This window comes from Cervus canadensis, chromosome 22, assembly GCF_019320065.1.
Source record: "Cervus canadensis isolate Bull #8, Minnesota chromosome 22, ASM1932006v1, whole genome shotgun sequence".
Taxonomy (NCBI): domain Eukaryota; kingdom Metazoa; phylum Chordata; class Mammalia; order Artiodactyla; family Cervidae; genus Cervus; species Cervus canadensis.
In genome coordinates, this window is record NC_057407.1 from 14394256 (window position 1) to 14412687 (window position 18432).

Below are 18432 nucleotides of genomic sequence, written 5' to 3' on the forward strand. Positions count from 1 at the left end.
ATGTTCATTACTTTGTATACTGAAATTTATATATATTGTATAATATATATTATCCTACAACCTGTGTTTCACTCATCATACATTATATTTTTGAGATTGGTGTTGATCATTTAGCTCTGATGCATTTGCTTGAATTACTGTGTGGTATTCTACTATGTAACTATGTCTCAATTTATTCACTGTCTATTTCATGATGAGCTGTTTCCAGGTTTTGCTTTTACAGCAAAGCTGCACCATCTTCTTGGCCACCAGCCACGGTGAGGACTGGCCTGCTATAGGTGATAAAGCTGGAGGGCTGTAGGATGCCTCTGCTAGACTCATGCTATCCTCCTGATTTCTCATCCTCTTCCACAGAGCTCTATCAAGAATTCATCTGGATAAGGATGGATGTCCCACTTTAAGATGAAAATAAATAAATAAATAAAAGCTTAGATGGAAGAAGTCACAAAATAAAGAGTCCCAGAAATGATTAGCTATCATATCCCCCTCCCTTACAATAAAGATCAGGGCCCTGAAGAATTGCAAATTTTGATAGAGGGCAGAAGTGGGGATGAAAAGAGCAGACTTTCTGAGGAGTGCTGCCTTCCAATCTCCAAATCTCCAAATCCCGGAGTTGGCTTGCTGGTCTATGGCATCAACTACTCGATGGGGAGGGAAAGCGGAAACTTGAAGTGTGAGACACCCAGAGCTCTCAACTTACTATCGTCTTGTCCAGATGCTTTGGAGTCCCTTGTCTTATGGTGTATCAGGTGTCAGAGCTGTTTCATATTTTCACCTGGGGGTCAGTTAACACAGCAACACACCATAGGAGATGGTAGCCTGCAGATACTGCAAAATGAGCCTGGTGAGCACCTCTCATGCTGGAGTTTGGGGTCCAGCCAAAGACATCTTTTCAAGTCTGATCTTCCCAACAGGTGATAAGGAATTGATACAGGAAGTCCTTTTTGATGCTGTGGTGAGTGCTCCCATTGAAGCCTATTGGACCAGCCTTGCCCTCAACAAATCTGAGTAAGTGGTTGCACGTGTCCCCTTTTCATGGCCATTTCCCCACAAGCCGTCCGAAATATGGTTATGGTTTAAAGAACTAAAGCTGCTTTAGGAGGCTGGTGTTAAAGTTCTTTAATTTTCCCCAAAGCTCCAAACCACAAGAGCTAGAGCAGATTAGCAGCTCTGACTTGGATGGCAAGCTCCTGAGTTTGACATATAATTTGTTTGAATTTTAACATTACATGAAATTTGGTCTGCTGAGGTAGGGTGACACTTCCGAGAGAGAGGGAGGCGGAAGGAGCATTTTGCTTCCTGCCCTGCCATGGCTCCCTCTCCTTCACAGTCTGGAGGGAACTTGGGATCTGGGCCAGGCTAGGTTGTGAGGAGGACAGGAAAGTGAGAGCTCTGTTCCATTAGGGTGTCAGATATAACTCTGCGGTTTTATTTCTGAAGTGGAGGATGTAGGGGGAGGAGGGCAACCCATGTAAGTTGTTGTCAAAGACTAGGGTGAGAAGTGCTTCAGTAGCTTATTATTATTATTACTATTATTTTACTACTTTAAGTAGGCTGTTAATGATTAAAAATTTTTTTAAAAGTTCCTTTTGTTCTTTGCCTTCATGTTGTATATTATTCGGTTCTTTCTCCTTTTTTATTCTTTATTTGTTCCTCTCCTTCTTTTATCTTCCCTTTTGTCTGTTCTCCTCTATTAGGTCTGTCATTCACTCTGCTCTCATTTTCGTTCATTCATTCATCAAATATCAATTGCATGTCTGTTATGTGACGAGCACTGGGCCAAATATTGGTGAAATGGAAATAACTCAATCAAACATAGTCCTTATCATTGTGGTGCCTATGATATATAGTGTGATTGAGAATTGTGATAATTATGAAGGAAAAATTAGGCATGTAGACTGTAATAAGACCTAGAATGGAGATAGAAGAAAGGAAAGGCTTTTGTGTCATGGAGCTAGTTCAAGTGTTCCGTAGGAGAATTCCAGAGAAATGGAACAGCATGTGCAAGACCCTGAGGTGAGAGGCTATTTGCACGGTTGAGGAATTTAAAGAAGGCCAGCAGAACTGAAATGTAGAGGACAGGCTGGAAGATGTCAGGAGATGAGGGTTCATTGGGGCCTGATGGTTTAGAACATTGGGAATCAGGTTAAGGATTTTGGACTTTATAGTCAGAATATTGGAAAATCCCTGAAGAATTTTAAGGACATTTTAAGATTGTAAGAAGTAGATGATCAGATTTGCATTAAAAAAATCCTTCTGATATGTAGATAATAGAGTGTAATGACGGTAAATATATATATAAATATGTATGTATATATATATATATGTAGCAGTTCAAGGGATTTGTCACTTGGACGAAGGCAGTGGCTGTGGACACAGAGAGAAGGGATGCACGAGAGGCATGCTTTGAAAGTACAACCCCCAGGGCTTGGTGATGAGCTCACGGTGTGAGGGGAGGGAGGCTGAGCTGTCAAGAATCATTCTCAGGTTTATGACATGAATACCTGTGTAGATAGTCATGCTATTTCTGTGGTCAGGAGACAAGGAAGCAAGAGCAAGCTTGGGACTTGACATGGACTGGATTCTTTTCTAGACATTTTAAGGTTAAAATGACTCCTAAGAAAAAATGTAAGGTAGGTAGTTTAATACGTGAATCTGGAGTCCAAAAGTTATAACTAGCTACTCTCATTATATTTGGGGGGTATCCTTGGACTGCTTACCTGCATGAATCTTATTCCCTGGGAGATTTGGAAAGAGTCAGAACCTTTTCTGTGATTGCATTCTCTAGTGGAAATGTTTCTTTTAGGTTCTTGGGAAACTTAAAATCCTGTGCAAAGATTGCTGATTCACCCCTAACAGATGCTAAAGATTTCCAAAATGGTAGCTTGCTTTGTAGTCCACATCTGTTACTGATTGGGCAGCCTGGCTTTCCTACTTGGTGTAGGCTATGAACAGAAACTAATACATAGTGTTGGTTTTTATTCATCCCTTAAATACTTAAAAGCAGTATTGACCACTTTGACAACCATCAGAGATCAAGTAACTGAATGATCTTATATTGAAGATGACATGGATAAAGCTTTGAATCAAATTGCTACTGGCATCTAGGGCAAGGAAGCAAACTCAAGAATCAGTATTCTCTTCATACTTTTTTGGTAGAATAAAATTGTATATTTGTGGCAAAAGACTATTTGCTTTGTTTTGAAGAAGTATGCACTGAGAATAGCCTGAAGAACATGTTCAAACATAAAATTTACCTTGACTGTTGAAAAAAAATTTTCAGTGAATCTTCAAATGAGTTTTCTTTGCTAAGGCCTTCCTTAGAGTTCCTACACATGGCCTCCTGTCGGACTCTTTACAGAAGTCTTTTCATTACTGATCCTTCTGGGGTTGATGGTGAGGGTAAAACTTCCATGTTGGTGCCCCCTGAATGGTGAAGCATTCAAGTTCTAAACATTTTCAGGCTGTGGGATACTGCAAACTTGAATCAGTGGCTCAGTTGCTGGTTTTTGCTAATGGCAGATTTCACTGATGACCTCAGGACCAAGAGTGGACTTGGCAGCGTTAAGTGTAGAAACCTAGCTCTAAGGCTTTCCTTCCTCTCCTCAAAGTTGGCCTGCTTTCTGAGCTTGCACCCAGAACCTTGAGATAAAGCTGTGTTTATTTATCTTTCAGGGTGCATTTTCTTATGCCCACCAAACTAGGTCATAGACTTCATAGTTTTTCTGGCAAAAATTACCATGAAAACCTTTGTAAGGGATCAGAGTCTGCATCCAGTGTGTGTGTGTGTGTGTGTGTTTCTGTAATTTCTACCAAAATTTCAGACTTCAATGCTGTTATTTCATACAACATTCCATGAGTTTTAAAATGCAGAAGCTGTTATCTGCTGACTGTCTGACAGAATCCCCCTGACTTGTGCTGCTCTGTTTTAGGAATTCAGACAAGGGTGTGGAGGTAGCCTTCCTTGGCACTCGCACAGGCCTCTCGAGAATCAACCTGTTTGTTGGGGCAGAGCAGCTCACCAATCAGTAAGTAGGGAGCTCCTGAAGCAGGATAATGAAAGGGGCGTTTATATCATTCATTGATTCCAGCAGCGGTGGAAACAAAACTCAGACCTGTTGACATTTTCCCTCTCTAGTCTCCTTTGGGGACCACAGTGTGTGTGTTTTTGGCTTCCCTGATAGCTCAGTTGGTAAAGAATCCCCCTGCAATGCAGGAGACCCTGGTTTGATTCCTGGGTCAGGAAGATCTCCTGGAGAAGGGATAGACTACCCACTCCAGTATTCTTGGGGTTCTCTTATGGCTCAGCTGGTAAAGAATCCACCTGCAATGCAGGAGACCTGGGTTCCATCCCTGGGTTGGGAAGATCCCCTGGAGAAGGGAAAGGCTACCCACTCCAATATTCTGGCCTGGAGAATTCCATGGACTGTATAGTCCATGGGGTTGCAAAGAGTCAGACACAACTGTGCGACTTTAAATGTAAATATAAAATGTGTGTGTTCACCTGCCCATTGTTGACCTTTCCGCAACTCTGTTCTTCACACTTGTTGGCATCTGTCCACTGTCCTGGAGTCCTCTCCCGCCCTGGTGGGTCACTTAAGGACTCTAGAGATAGTGTGGCTACTGGGGGAGCAGCCAGAGGAAGGACTCACTCAACTCCTGACAGATGACCAGAGGGCTTTCAGCCGTCTTGCAGCTCTGCTGAGGAATTTCTGCTTGTCTGAGAAGCAGTGTTTCAATTCTGGTGTGTATTTGTGTATGTTTTAGTAAACCCCTGTGCCTCAGCTCAGAGTCCAAGGGCCTGCAGAGCCCTACAGCCAGGACTGGGCATTCTGGTGGCCTTCGGTTTGACGGTGTTTCCATGTTCTAAAGAGACCAGATGGACAGTGGGCTGAGTGTCACCAACTTCAGTACCCAGCTGCCATTTAAACCAACACTGTTCAACCCCTGTATCTTCAGAGAGACCCAGGATCTTAACTCTTTAAATTGGCGTTAGACCAGAGCTGGTATGAACCTGGGAAGTCCTTCCTGAGCCTATTAATAAATTTTCTGTTTCTTTTCTCTGAAGTAAGAGACATTATTAGGCCAGGGATGAGTGGAGTCTAAGGTACAGAGTTTGCCAAGTGTGTGTTTGTGATTCCAGACCTCACAAATCCCGACCTTCAGGGATGGTGGGAATAGTGGAGGCACTGGGTGTCCAGTGATTTGAGAGGGGTTGGCCTGTCAGGAGCACTATGTACCATTAAGTCCAGTTTAGCTGTGCTCTTGTATCTCTTAGATGAGTCCTGGACACCAACCATGTCATCTTATAAAACCCCATCTGTAAGTGGCAGATCCATAGATTTGTGGTTGTTTTGTGGACTGGCTTTTAATTCCCACGTGAAGGCTCTTTCTTTCTGAACTCCTCAAGTTTGTCATTTATGAAGCTGACTATAGTCGTGAGTTGATTCTTTTGAAGTCCTCTCTGCACCTGTGCGTGCATGCATGCTTGCATGCTCAGCTGCTAAGTTGTGTCTCACTCTGCGACACCATGGACTGCACCCCACCAGGCTCCTCTGTCCCTGGAATTTCCCAAGCAAGAATATTGGAGTGGGTTGCCATTTTCTTCTCCAGGGGATCTTCCCAAGCCAGGGATTGAAACCACATCTCCTGCATTGCAGGCAGATTCTTTACCACTGAGCCCCCAGGAAAGCCCCTGTATCCTGAGACAAATACTTTACCAGAAGGCAAGTTCCTGGGAAGGACTAGAAGTGTCAGGATACACATCCTCTTCTCATTTTAGGATCCAGAGAGGTGAAGGAAGACACAGAGGTAGACTTTCTAATCCTCAGAAGGAAAACCTGTTATGTGTTTTGAGACACAAATAAACAGACAAACAAGAAAGCACTAAAAATATACCCTAACACCTTGCTAATCTCATATTTAGGTAATTGTGATGGATTTGAAAGATGGCAGGACCATACTCAAGACTGTTGGCTAACCTGCAGTCTGGCTCACCTCACTCACTGCATCTGAAAAATGGGTTAATGATCATTGGATATCTGGATGGATGAAATGATAACCCTTCTGTCTTCAGGAAACACCTATCATTGATTCATATAGAGGAACCTTGGCTTGCATTGTCTTAGGATCTTATATCTGCCTAGCCCCTCCAATCAAATGGTATTTGTTGATATCCCCCCTATTTGGATACACTATTAGCCAGGGCTAGAAAGAGTTTAAAATTTCTATGTTTTTGTTAAAGAGAGTTCAAAGTATTGGGAATAAGTTTGGATAATATAAAGTCCCCATGCTAGAGCTAACCTATAGTGTCATTAGGCTCCTACACTGAGGTTCTATCTCCTATCCCCACCACCTGATTTTGGAAGTGTATCTAATATAGTTCATGGCCCCTATAACCTGCTATCATCCCAAATATTAGCCATATATTCTGTGCTTTCAGTGTGGCCTTTTGGATCACATGTACTAGTACACATGTAGTAACCAGTGATGTCAGCCTCCACGGTGTGGGTACTGTTCTCCCCCTAAGTCCTAAGTCAGTTCTGAGTCTAAGAGATGACCATTTCACAACTTTCTTTTAAACCACAGAAAATGAAAGAAACTCTTGAGCTTTAAGATTGCCCACATATTTGTGTGAGCCACTTTCAGCTTACATAGCCCTTTCACACATGGTGTTATATGATTCTGATAGTACTGCAGTAAGTGTAATATTATTATTCCCACTTTACAGATGAATAAATGGGGCTAAGAGACTCAGTAACTAACCCAAGTAACTCACTCAAGATCATTCAGCTCTGCCTAAAACTTAGACCTGTCTCACCCAACACCACAGCAGCCCCTCATATCCAGAAGTAGGTGCAGTCCTGTTTGCTGGAGAATAGGGAGGGAAGGGCTTCCCTTGTGGCTCAGGTGGTAAAGAATCTGCCGGCCATGCAGGAGACCCGGGTTTGATCCCTGGGTTGGGAAGATCCCCCGGAGAAGGGAATGGCAACCCGCTCCAGTATTCTTGCATGGGAAATCCCATGGACAGACAAGCCTCGCAGGCTACAGTTCATGGGGTCGCAAAGAGTTGGACTCGACCAAGCAACTGACACACAGTACAGAGGGAGGGAAGGAAAGAAGCAGCAAAGATTCTCACATGAACCCGGTTTACGTTCTTTACACTTTTTCTAAGAAGAGTGAGACCTATTTAAGATGTTGATCCTCTCGAAGATATGTATCTATGTGTCTGAATTTTAAGGCAAGACAAAGCTTTCTGACCCTTTGGTCTTCTGATAGGATTTCTGGAGACTTTATTTGCTTGCTTCAGATGCTAAGACTATTTGTTCACTAAGTATACTAGGAAAAATCATTTCACCCACTGGGAGTCTGACTGCAGGGTTATACAAGATATTTCTGAGTAAGCTGGGGTGCATGCTACACAGGTCCTCTCTGTAGAGAGAAAAATCAGGTCAGCGTTCTAAAAGCAACACTGGTTTTACCCAGCAGAAGTTGCTGGGATGTACTTGTGTCTGGCTTTTCCTCGTTCAGTGGCACCATGCTCTTATTCCGTTCTATTTCAAGGGACTTCCTGAAAGCAGGAGACAAGGAGAACATCTTTAATGCAGACCATTTCCCTCTCTGGTACCGAAGAGCTGCCGAGCAGATCCCAGGGAGCTTCGTCTATTCGATCCCATTCAGCACAGGTGGGTGCCCTTGTTGGAGGCTGGCTTTGTCCCTTCGGTCCTGCTGGCCTGAGCATTGCATGCAGAGGATGAGGGAGCATCCTGGAGGCTAAAGGGAGCCAAAGGCAGCCAGGAGAGCCAGTGCTGAATATTTGTCTCTCCTGAACCAGTGACCAGCTCCGTAAGTGTTGTTACCCCAAGTGCAAGGAAATTTTTACTTGACCAGACTCTGCAAAACACATACCAGGAAGCAGGACTGTTATTTTGTACCATATAGAATTTGCGTACAAACTTCTCAGTAGATTTTTTTTTTTTAATCTAAAATGTGGTCATGGTCCTACTTAGAGAAAATTCACACAGCCATAACATCTTTTGCCAGAACCTTCAGCAAGTCACATCACTCTGGAGGCCCACAATTCCTCATCAGAGCTGATTTAAATCAACACACAAAAGTAATGACTAAGATTTTGCGTAGCTTTTTGCTCTCCTGACAGGGAGCTGCAGTGACCAATGAGAGGCATGTAGCCAATGATCCTTCTAGTCTTTAGGTTTTACGATATTATAAAAAAATGCTAAGGTCTCCTCCCTCCAAAGGAGAACTGAACATTACCTTATTTCAACCAGTTTTAGAAGCAAGAGAAACTGGAAGGGCTTTTCAGTCTCCCTTGGCTTTTTCTTGTCTCGTTGTTCAGTCGTTCAGTTGTGTCCGACTCTGCAACCCCATGGACTGCAGCACACAAAGCTTCCCTGTCCTTCGCCATCTCTCAGAGCTTGCTCAAACTCATGTCCATGAGTTGGTAATGCCATCCTACCATCTCTATTTCATGTGTCTGATATTTTTAGTGCTCATTCTGTGTAAGGCTCTGTATTGTGCATTGTAAAAGCTTCAGAGATGAATAAGACATAGTACTAGAAACTTGGATTGCTCTGGACAGTTCAGTATCTGCTTATGTTTTATATTAGAGGCTTCTGTATTAATCTCTTACAAGCATTCCCAAGTCACCCCTAGTGGGGACTCTCTAATGGTTTAGTGTCAGAGCTCCTTCCTGAGTTTTGGCACTTGCTTATTTCTCTAAATGAAACATCTTTAAAAATAAAGTTTTCAAAAATTTTGGAAGACATGTTGATAAAGAGTTGTCTAATAATTAGTTGAATGAACTTATTAGGAATAGGGTCCCTCATTAATGAAGATATTCAAAAAAAGACCAAATGTTATTGTAGAAATTCCCTCCCTAGGTGGGATTTTAGAGGAGATTATCAGTTAGATTCCTTTAAGAAGCAAGTTTCTTGGAGTCTATCTATACTCCTTTGCTGACAGGCCTGTGTTAACTCACACCCATGCACATGTATGTGTTCTCAAATATAAATTTCCAGGTACTAAGAATTTCTTTATGTTTGTCTGTATCACATTTTATTGCTGAAAATATCAGCTAAGAAACAGTGGACTTTCTAATTCTGCAAACCTATCAGTAATAATGTCTTCTTTTATCATACACTTCCATGATACTTTCTTTTTTGTAGTCTTCTGAAGTAAAAAAATAAAACTTAGCTTTCTAGGTCTGGACTGGAGCCATTAAATTATCCAGAAGGGGATTTTCCCAAACCTGGACAGGGAGGAGGAGTTGTGGGTAATGAGAACGTCTCCCAGAAGTGTTGCATGTGTGTGTGTGTGTGTGTGTGTGTGCATGTTTGTGTGTAATGGCTCCTCAGTTCAGTTTGCTTTGTTGTTATTCACCATTTTTCCTACAAAGAATTATGTCTGGAAAAGAATTCTGATTAATTAAGGCTGTTGTCTAATTGGTTTTTGGCAAGTGGGGTTTTCACTGAACTTTGAATGAAATCACATAATAAAAAGGAATTTACCTTATTCATGATAAAGTTATGGATGACATAATATCTTAGGAGATTTTGTGGCCCCTTTAGATTTGGAGAAAATGTTAAAAATCACCACACACAAGTATTCTGGTGGAGCTTTCTTGGGTTTTTCTCCTGTGTGTTGAATACCTATACACACTGGGAAAGAAGCTGGTTTTTATTACGGCTTAAACTCAGGCCAGAAAATTCTTAATTGTTTTGGTCATAAGTGTATTTAAATTCAGATCTGCCTTCTCCCTGCTTCTAAATTCAATTGGATTGCATTCAACTCACATTCACTGAACCTTTTATAAGGCAGCCACTGGAGTAACAGTTATTAACTACGGGCATTAGGAATTTGTGTTCAGTGTCTTTTAATGCATGAGTGTTAGAACCATCACTAGTAATTAAAAATCTCTTTATACTAATACCATATTGTTACCACATTAATAAGAGTATGGGGCAAGGATTTAATTCCAGCTCTATCCCTATTTAGAATAGTTTTGCTCAGAAAAACTTGGCTTGAAATTAAAATTTTATATCTCAGTAAAGTTTTAACCAACAAATCACAGCTAAAGTTCTCAGCTCACTGTAAAATAGTTTCAGTACTTTATCTCAAGCAGCTCTCTGTGGCTATGTTTAGAAAGGCAATGTAAATATGATAACTGACAGTAAACACTGATATTAGTAACCACAAATTTTTAAAAATATGGTCCCTCTGTGGTGATTAATAATTTTGATGTGAAGTAGCTAGATGTTCCCCAGTGGGGGTGTCATAACTTGGTGCATTGATTTCTTAAGCTAAGAGGACTGCCTACCCCACACTTTAGGCCTAACAGGGCAGATCCACTCTGAGTTCTGGGAAGTGAGAGCTGGTGCAGATTTGGTGACTAATCTTTCTTTTTTCTTATAGGAACAGTCAACAAAAGCAATGTGGTGACAGCAAGTACCTCCATCCAGCTCCTGGATGAACGGAAATCTCCTGTGGTGGCAGGTAAATGATGTGTTTCAATCAATGAATATAAAATGAGCATGATGTCCATTCATCATTCATCAGCTACTTCCATGTATCAGAAAGTTGGCTTTGAAAGGTTAAACAAACAAACAAACAAACATTAAAACCTAAAAACTCTTTAGCTTGGCATCATCTCCTCCAACCCAAGGTTCTGACAGCTGGTTGAATTTGATGTGAAAGCAGAACCATTTCCCAGGACTTTTATCCATAGACTCTGAGCCAGTAGGAAATTTTTGGTATGTGCAGAAGATCATTTCTTGACAGTAGGTGCCATGTCAATTTAAAGTAAGCTTCAGATCTCCCATTTCTATGTCGTTGGGATAACAGGGTCCATGCAAGGAAAATGTGAGTTTGTTTTTGGCAAATACAAGCTGAAATGTGCCCTTCTCTGGAGAACCTGAGATTTTCATCACCCTAATCCCCCTGGGGGGATTAGAGTTAGATGTATCTGCAGGTGCTGGGTTTGGGACCAGGGGAAAAGCCGTTTCATGATTGAGTTTCGAATTGTCAAAGAAACCCTGTATCTGGCTTTTCCCATCTCTCTCACTCTTAAGAGTGTCAGTAGATTTTTTTGACTGACTGGAGGCTTTCAATTGGTGATATTTTGCCTATAGGGCCAGAAACTGTCATAAACCCTCCTTTGGAAACAGATGCTGAGAAAATGGAGCCTAAGAGTGTGTCTGGCACATTGTTTGTTTCTGATAAATAATTGTTGGAGCCTTTGGTTAATGAATGAGTGAGACTGTCTAAGTATCATCCTGATAATTGGCTTTTGGTAAGTTGTACCATAGAATGATTTTGAATATCTACTTCTGTGACTCCACACACTGTGGGATGGAATTGAAATGGATCAGACATGTTTGAAGTGGTTGTCCTTTGGCTTTATTTTCTGACATAGCCTATACCTCATAACTGTATTAAATATTAGCAGGACTGAAACATTTGGAGACCATTGCCCTGGTTATTCCTGGGCTATTGGATATGGCAAGGAAGACAGTCATACATATCTGACTGGTAGTTCATTTTCAACTAGGCAGACCTATAACTAATCAGCCAGGAGATAAAGACTGAAAATTCAGGGCTGTCTTCACATTTTGTTCTTGGTGTCTCATGTTCCTTGAGGAAAGTAGGAGGCAGGATCATTTAGCTCAGCAATATTTATTTTTGTTTGAAGGTCAGCCTTACTCACCTCCAGCCTGACCCAGCCAGCTAGTTCTGGAGGCATGTTATCTCTCTGGAGTTGACGCCACATGCGCCACCTGATAACGACATGGTCTGAACCAAATTGTCTGTTTGAAATTTCTTTCTAAAACCTTTTCCTTGAATTTCTTATAAAGTCATCATGAAGGATGCTCTCTTTTGGCTCTAGGATCACTGTGCCCATCCCAGCCACATCTGTCCAAGTTTACAAACCATGTTCAAATGTTTCCAAATGACTTAGATTTCATAAATGTCTATTTGACTGAGTATGGACGAAACGTGGACTCAGCCTGGGCACTGTGTATCTAGTCTGGAGAAGATCGAGACTTTTCCAAATGGTGTGCTTGTCTACTGTTGAGTTATATAGTTGGCCAGAGACCACAGGCCAGTCATGAGACATGGTTGGCCCACCCTGAGTGGGTAGAAGAGCCATCCTCCTGGTCACTACAACTCAATGTGTGTCGATTGGTGCCCATTTTCAGGAGGCAATTACAGAGAAAGACAAAAAACAAGGTTTTCCAGGGAACTGTAATTAGTCGTTACCTTTTAAATCTGGTGATTATTAATCTTCTTTTTTAAAGTAGGTTGAGTAGACATTAGATAAAACAGAATTGCTCATATTTGATCTTGAAGGCTGACATGGATGCAGCATCATGAAGGCAGTGACCTCAAAAGAACCTTTATGTCTCCAAAAGCAGAGAGGCCTCCTCAGCACTTCCCCACATTTCATTGGCTCTGACTCATCCGTCATGTCACTGGATGATTAGGTTCGGCAACTTTCTTCTGTGTATTCTCTACAAATTAAGTAGACATTGTTTACTGCTTTAAAATTAAAAAGCCCATTTTAATTGGGGAAGAAACCTTGTTTTGGCAGATGAAGAAGAATATGTGAGCAGGCTTGTCCCCCAACCAGTGTGCCTCCAACAGCACATGGGATACAGCCAACTGGCAGTAATTTGGGATTTCAATGAAATCCTTGTGCTGAATTGAAATTTATCTGAAAAGAAAGGTGTGCAACTTTGCAGTTTATTATCAAGGACTACTTTGCAAAGCCTGCAGTGCTCCCAGATCTGATCTGGTGTTCTCATGTTCATTGCCTACATGTGTCTGTTTGCGACAGAAAGAGTTTCTTGTTTTCGTTTTATGTATGTGTGTGTTATTCTCTTCTTTCTCTCTTTTTTTGTTTTCTTTTTCAAACAAAAACATTTAGATACTCATCTGTCAATGACATCTTTGAAGAAAGGGCAGTCAAACTGGGCCGGGTTCCATTTATACGTCAGCCTCAGTGCATAAATGGGCCCCATCCATCTTCTTGGCCTATGACATTGCTTACAGTCCTTTTCTTGAGGAACTTGCCAACTCTCCAGCTGCCACTAGCATGTTAAATTTTCTTAATTGCTTTCCCACTGCACAGGAAGGAGTGGTAGGACTTTCTCTCTGGCCCACCAAGTCTCTCTAGAGTGCTAGAACCTGCTGTGTGTGTCAGGCCCCTAATCCATTTTTCTGTTGTTATTGGAAATGCAAACCTGGGATTCTAAGGGCCACATAGTTTTGTCACTCACTCTATAACTTGCTAAATGTGTGGTCTTGGGTCCCTGAAGTTCTATCTAAAATAGGGTTGGGATTACTATCTCCCTCACCTTACTCTGGGTTGATTTGGGGATAAAATGAGGAAATAAATTAAAAAAATATCAATATCAAGAAGTAAAATTTACCAGGATTTGAGGCGGCCTATTTTTATCTTCAAGTTGGCAGTGTACTTCTGTATTCATTCATTTATTCAATAAATAATTCCCAACCTCTTTCTTTTGCCAGCCCTCTAGATAGAAATGAATAATAACCAGACTCTGTGATTGACAGTCTCTCCCCTTACTCCCTATCCTCCTCCCCGCCCCACCCCCCCCCCCCACCACTACCCGAGACCTTTAAAATAGCAGCTATTTTTAAAGCCGTGTCTGCACAGGATAAGTGAATTGAAAACAGTCATTTAGAAACTCCTAGAGGTCAAAGACTTTCTACTTTTCATCTTGTCCTTCACAGCATAACCCAGTGTAGTCCCTGGAGTATAGTAGACACTCAGTAAGGGTTCTATACATTGGATTGAACTTACAGAAAGCCATTTTGCCCTTAGTTGTTATGACTTGAGCTCTTTAAGTTACCTAGATCATGGTGTTAATTCTATACTACACTCTCAATGAAGAGACCAGGCCCAATAAACCAAGAGGCAAAGGTACTGTTTCCATCATGCTGGGGTGGAGAGAACCAGGAGAAGAAAATAAATACATAGATGGGAGGAACTGAGAAAAATTGGAAGGTACAAGGAGGCAGGGAACTTCTTCCCCTCCTTGGAGTGTTTTCTGACTTCCCTGTGCTTCTAGACTCTCCCTCTGACAAATATAAAATACTTAATCTCAATTTCCGATAAGCTCATATTTCTGAATTTTGAAAGTAATAGAGAATAAATTCTGAATTATTTGCTTTAAAATGTGAACTTTAACATATCAAAATCTAAAACTCTTCTAAGGTATTCTAATTTTATTTCCTAAATAATTTCTCTCCAGAGGCAAGGGCCATCCTAATTATATTTTTATTCCCGGTGCCGAGGTAAGAATTGATATGGTAAATACTTCAAGAATATTGACTAAGTGACTTGAGAAAAGTGGGGTTCATTTTTACCTGTTCTCTATACTACCCACTCCAGTGTTCTTTCCTGAAAAATTCTATGGACAGAAGAGCCTGGCAGGCTACAGTTCATGGGATTGCAAAGGGTCGATCACAACTGAGTGACTAAACACATAGGCACACATGCTTGCAAAGTTTACTGACCAAACAGTAGGAACGCAGAGCTTGACCAAAACTCTGAGAGAGGCACTCAGCAGCTGAAATTCCAATCTACACCATAGTGAAGTGATGCAGACCAATATGGATATTTTAAGGAGTAGAAAAACTGTTAAGTGTCCCATTTTGATAGCAACTGTTGTTAGCACAGTAGTTGTCTCTGCATTAGCAGATATTTTTTTCGAGGTCCAAGCATCTAACCTGATGCCTAGGGTAGCTAATCTGTTCGGCACCAGAAAGAAAGGCATTGGCTACAGAAATGAAGATTTTAACAGGTTTATAGAGAGATGAATGATTTGCATACCTAAAATCACCTGTCTTAAGTATAAAATTTAAGGATTTCTTGTAAATTTTGGGAGACTCTGATCTCTCAGTCTATTCCTTTGCAAGGAACACAGCATGTTAGATCCATTCATGGAGAAAATTGGAAAATGTAGGTTAAATGGTCTCATTTGTATAATTCTGGGCCTTGTAATGAAGGGGGATGCTTGATCTTAGGACAAAAGATCTCATTTTAACCAGTTGATTAAGAAAGAGGTTGCTGAACATCATTGACCATTAGCTATTGTCAGGTACATGTTATTTAAACTGAGTATACTGTTTAATATACAGCTTTCCTTACAGTTGCATAAATAATGGTGCCAAAATGTTATAGGCAAATATTCAGCTCATCAACATTTCTTTGGTGGGATTTCATATATGTGGTATATATGAGTTAACTAGTATTTAGAAATTAATTATGTGTCAAGTCTCCATGGATAAAATTCTAGTTTGTAGGTGAGCAAAGGGAATGTTTTATTATAGCAGAAGTTAATATTTATTGATCACACTAGTTGTCCTTAACCAGGGACAGTTTTGGCCCCCAGGAGACATTTGACAACATCGGGAAATATTTTTGATTGTCGTGACTGGTTAGGAGGGGTCCTGCTGGCATCCAGTGGGTAGAGGTCAGGGATACTCCAGAACATCTGACATCACACGGGACAGCCCACAACAGCACAGGATCATCTGGTCCAAAATGTCAGCAAAGGTGAGGTGGAGAAATGCTGGGTTACACTGACAGGAAAACTTCAACTCTCAGTGCTTTCAAATTCAGCATTTTCCCTTGTAGGCTTATTTGCAAAAAGACCTTATTTCTTATCTTCATTTTTTTTATTAAATAATTCAATGAGTGTATATGTATGTATGTATGTATCTAGCACCTACCATTTTCCTGTTGCTGGGGATACAGCTGAGCACAAGCACCCCAGAGGCATTGTGGAGTGAGCTGGGGGATGATGTTTGATGCGGTGAGTGGGCACTGTTGGCTCTCCTGCCCTGAGGCTGAGGTGGCAGCAGCCCAGTGAAGAATCATTCTGACCAAATTGCTGCCGATGGAGGAGAGCCTCCCCTTGTGGGGGAGGTACAGACAGCAGACAAGTGTTGCAGGAATGGGAGGAAGAAAGGAAGAAGGGCGGGAGGGAGGAGGAGGAAAGGGAATTTCCGGTCATGGTTGATGCTCTATGAAAAATGAAGTGTGGTTGGGAGTACCAACGGCAGGGAAGAATGCTGGTGTTCATACTTCTTTTTTTTTTTTTATCGTGTTCATGCTTCTGTGTGGCAGAGGCAGTGCTTCTCCAGACTGGGGGAGGATGGGGACTCAGAGAAGGCCTCCCTGAGGAGGTGACCTGATCAGAGATTGGAATGATGAGATACAGCCATTATGCAAAGATCTGTGGGAAGAACGTTCCAGCAGAGGGAACAAACTTCCTCAGGAATCTTGAGTGAGATTCCTCACACATGTTGTGTCTCAATGGTTTCTCTGAGACACAAATGAGTCTCTCAGGTTTGGGTGGTATTTACTAAAATCTAAAAGCATGACTGATGGGCAGATGCCCCAGGGAGAAGTGAGGAACCCAAGGCAAGTTGTGGTCTAAATGTCAGCTATGAGATGGGGCTTTTTATACATTCGGCATTAATTTTTTTAAAGTTGACTTACAAATGCACTGCAGGGGCAAAGGGGGCTCTAAGCTGGTAGGAATGACAATAACAAACTTCAGAGAAATGGATTAGTGATGTAGCTACTAACTATGCTTTATTTCAAGTCTGCAAGAGAATCTGAGTTAGAGTTGGCCACATAGAACAGCTGCTCTGCATACCACAGTAGACAGTGACAGGCACACTGAGGATCATCGCTCCAGGAATAAAAATAGCCCAGAGTTTGGAGAAACTGAATCTGTGCTCACTCTCCAGGACACTCACTCCCATGAGCCACTGTCCTTTTATAAACCTTACCAAAAGCCCCAACACATTCTCCACCCCAAAATCAGCAGCAGAATTTTGGAGTTATGGGTCCTTATACCCAGTTTTTGAGTTCTGTTTTGGCAGGCCTCTGCTTTCCAAGGTCATGGTGGGATTTGGACATTAAAGCCAGTGTAAGCCAAGGATTTAGCAGTGAGCACAGGGCCATTTCCCCCTTCTTGCTCTGGGATTGAATGTTCACATTTGTAAAATGAGGTTGATTGGTGCTTTGGTTGGATTTCTAGCAGCCTAGTTTTTAAGTATAGAGATTTGTTTCATCATCATAGAAAAGGAAAAGAATTAACCAATAATGGGCTATTTCTTGCACCCAGATTCAGCCTAGCTTTGGGGGGACCCCTCTAGTTCCTTTTGAGAAAAATAATTTATATAAAGAAAGTGCTTGGTGAATACTTATAGCTGAGTGCTCAGTAATGGTTAGCTGGTAAATTATCACTGCTGTTGTTAAGAATGATATATGTTACACCGACCACACTCATTAGCCAGTGCTTTTTGTCATGTGCTGTTCCCTGTGAAAACTTGCATAGGGGATATCATTATAGTGTCTTTAAATGTTTCATAGTAAAATTTTGAAAGTCGCACTTTCTTGTACCTACTTCTCAGAACAGAGATTGACAAACTGTAATCCACAGAACGAAATTTAGGATGCTACCTTTTTTTTAAGAGTTTTATTGAGGTATATTTAATTTACTATAAAGTTCACCATTTCAAGTCTACAGTTGATTGGGTTTTGGTATTTTTTAGGTTGTACAACTGTCACCACAGTCTAGCTTTAGAATAATTTTATATTCTCCCAGAAAACCCCCATACCCACACACCCTCCTCATTCTTTATATCCCATTCCCTACTCAGCCCCAAGAAACCCATTAATCTCCTTTCTGTCTCTATGGATTCACTTACTCTGGACATTGCAGATAAATAGAATCATACAACATAAGGCCTTTTGTGATTCACTTCTTTCACTGAACTTGATGTTTTCAAGGTTCATGTTGTAGCAAGGATCAATACCTTGGCATTTTAAACTGCCAAATGATATCCCATTGTGTGTATGTATAACATTTATCCATTTATCAGTTAATGGATACTTCTGGGTTGTTCTCACTTTTCAACTATTATTACCAATGTTGATATGAACATTTATGTACACATTTTTGTTCAGATACATGTTACAATTTCTCCTGGGTAAGAATTGGGATAGAATTGTTGGGTCATAAGGTAATTCTAGATTTGATATTTTGAAGAACTGACAAGCTGTTTTCCAAAGCAGCAGCAGCTTTTTACAATCCCACCAGTATTGTATGTGGCTTCCAGTTTTTCCTCATACTTATGAATGCTTGCTATTTCTGTCTTTTTTAGTTTAGCTATCGTAGTGGGAATGAAGTGATTTGCATTTCCCTAATAACTAACTACACTGAACATCTTCTCATGTACATGCCAGCTCCTTGCATATCTTCACTGGGGAAATGTCTGCTCATATCTTTTGCCTGTATTTAAATTAGGTTATTTGTCTTTTTATTGTTGAGAAGTAAGTTCTTTATATATTCTGGATGCAAGTACCTTGTC

At 41.2% G+C, this 18432-nt stretch overlaps 1 protein-coding gene across 4 annotated transcripts in view; it reads left to right on the forward strand.

Annotated features, from left to right (window-relative positions):
• The window catches only part of CACNA2D3 (calcium voltage-gated channel auxiliary subunit alpha2delta 3), an 853893-nt gene that overhangs the window by 694220 nt on the left and 141241 nt on the right, over nt 1-18432 (forward strand). For 3 of the 4 annotated variants that reach the window (XR_006264409.1, XM_043442153.1, XM_043442155.1), the window contains 4 exons: nt 915-1008; nt 3933-4028; nt 7564-7685; nt 10432-10512. Coding sequence is in view for 3 of the 4 variants with exons in the window: in XM_043442153.1 (XP_043298088.1) it covers nt 915-1008; nt 3933-4028; nt 7564-7685; nt 10432-10512 (393 nt within the window). In the remaining variant the exon portion in view is untranslated. The remainder of the gene's footprint in view (nt 1-914; nt 1009-3932; nt 4029-7563; nt 7686-10431; nt 10513-18432) is intronic. The other variant, XM_043442156.1, reaches the window with a different exon arrangement.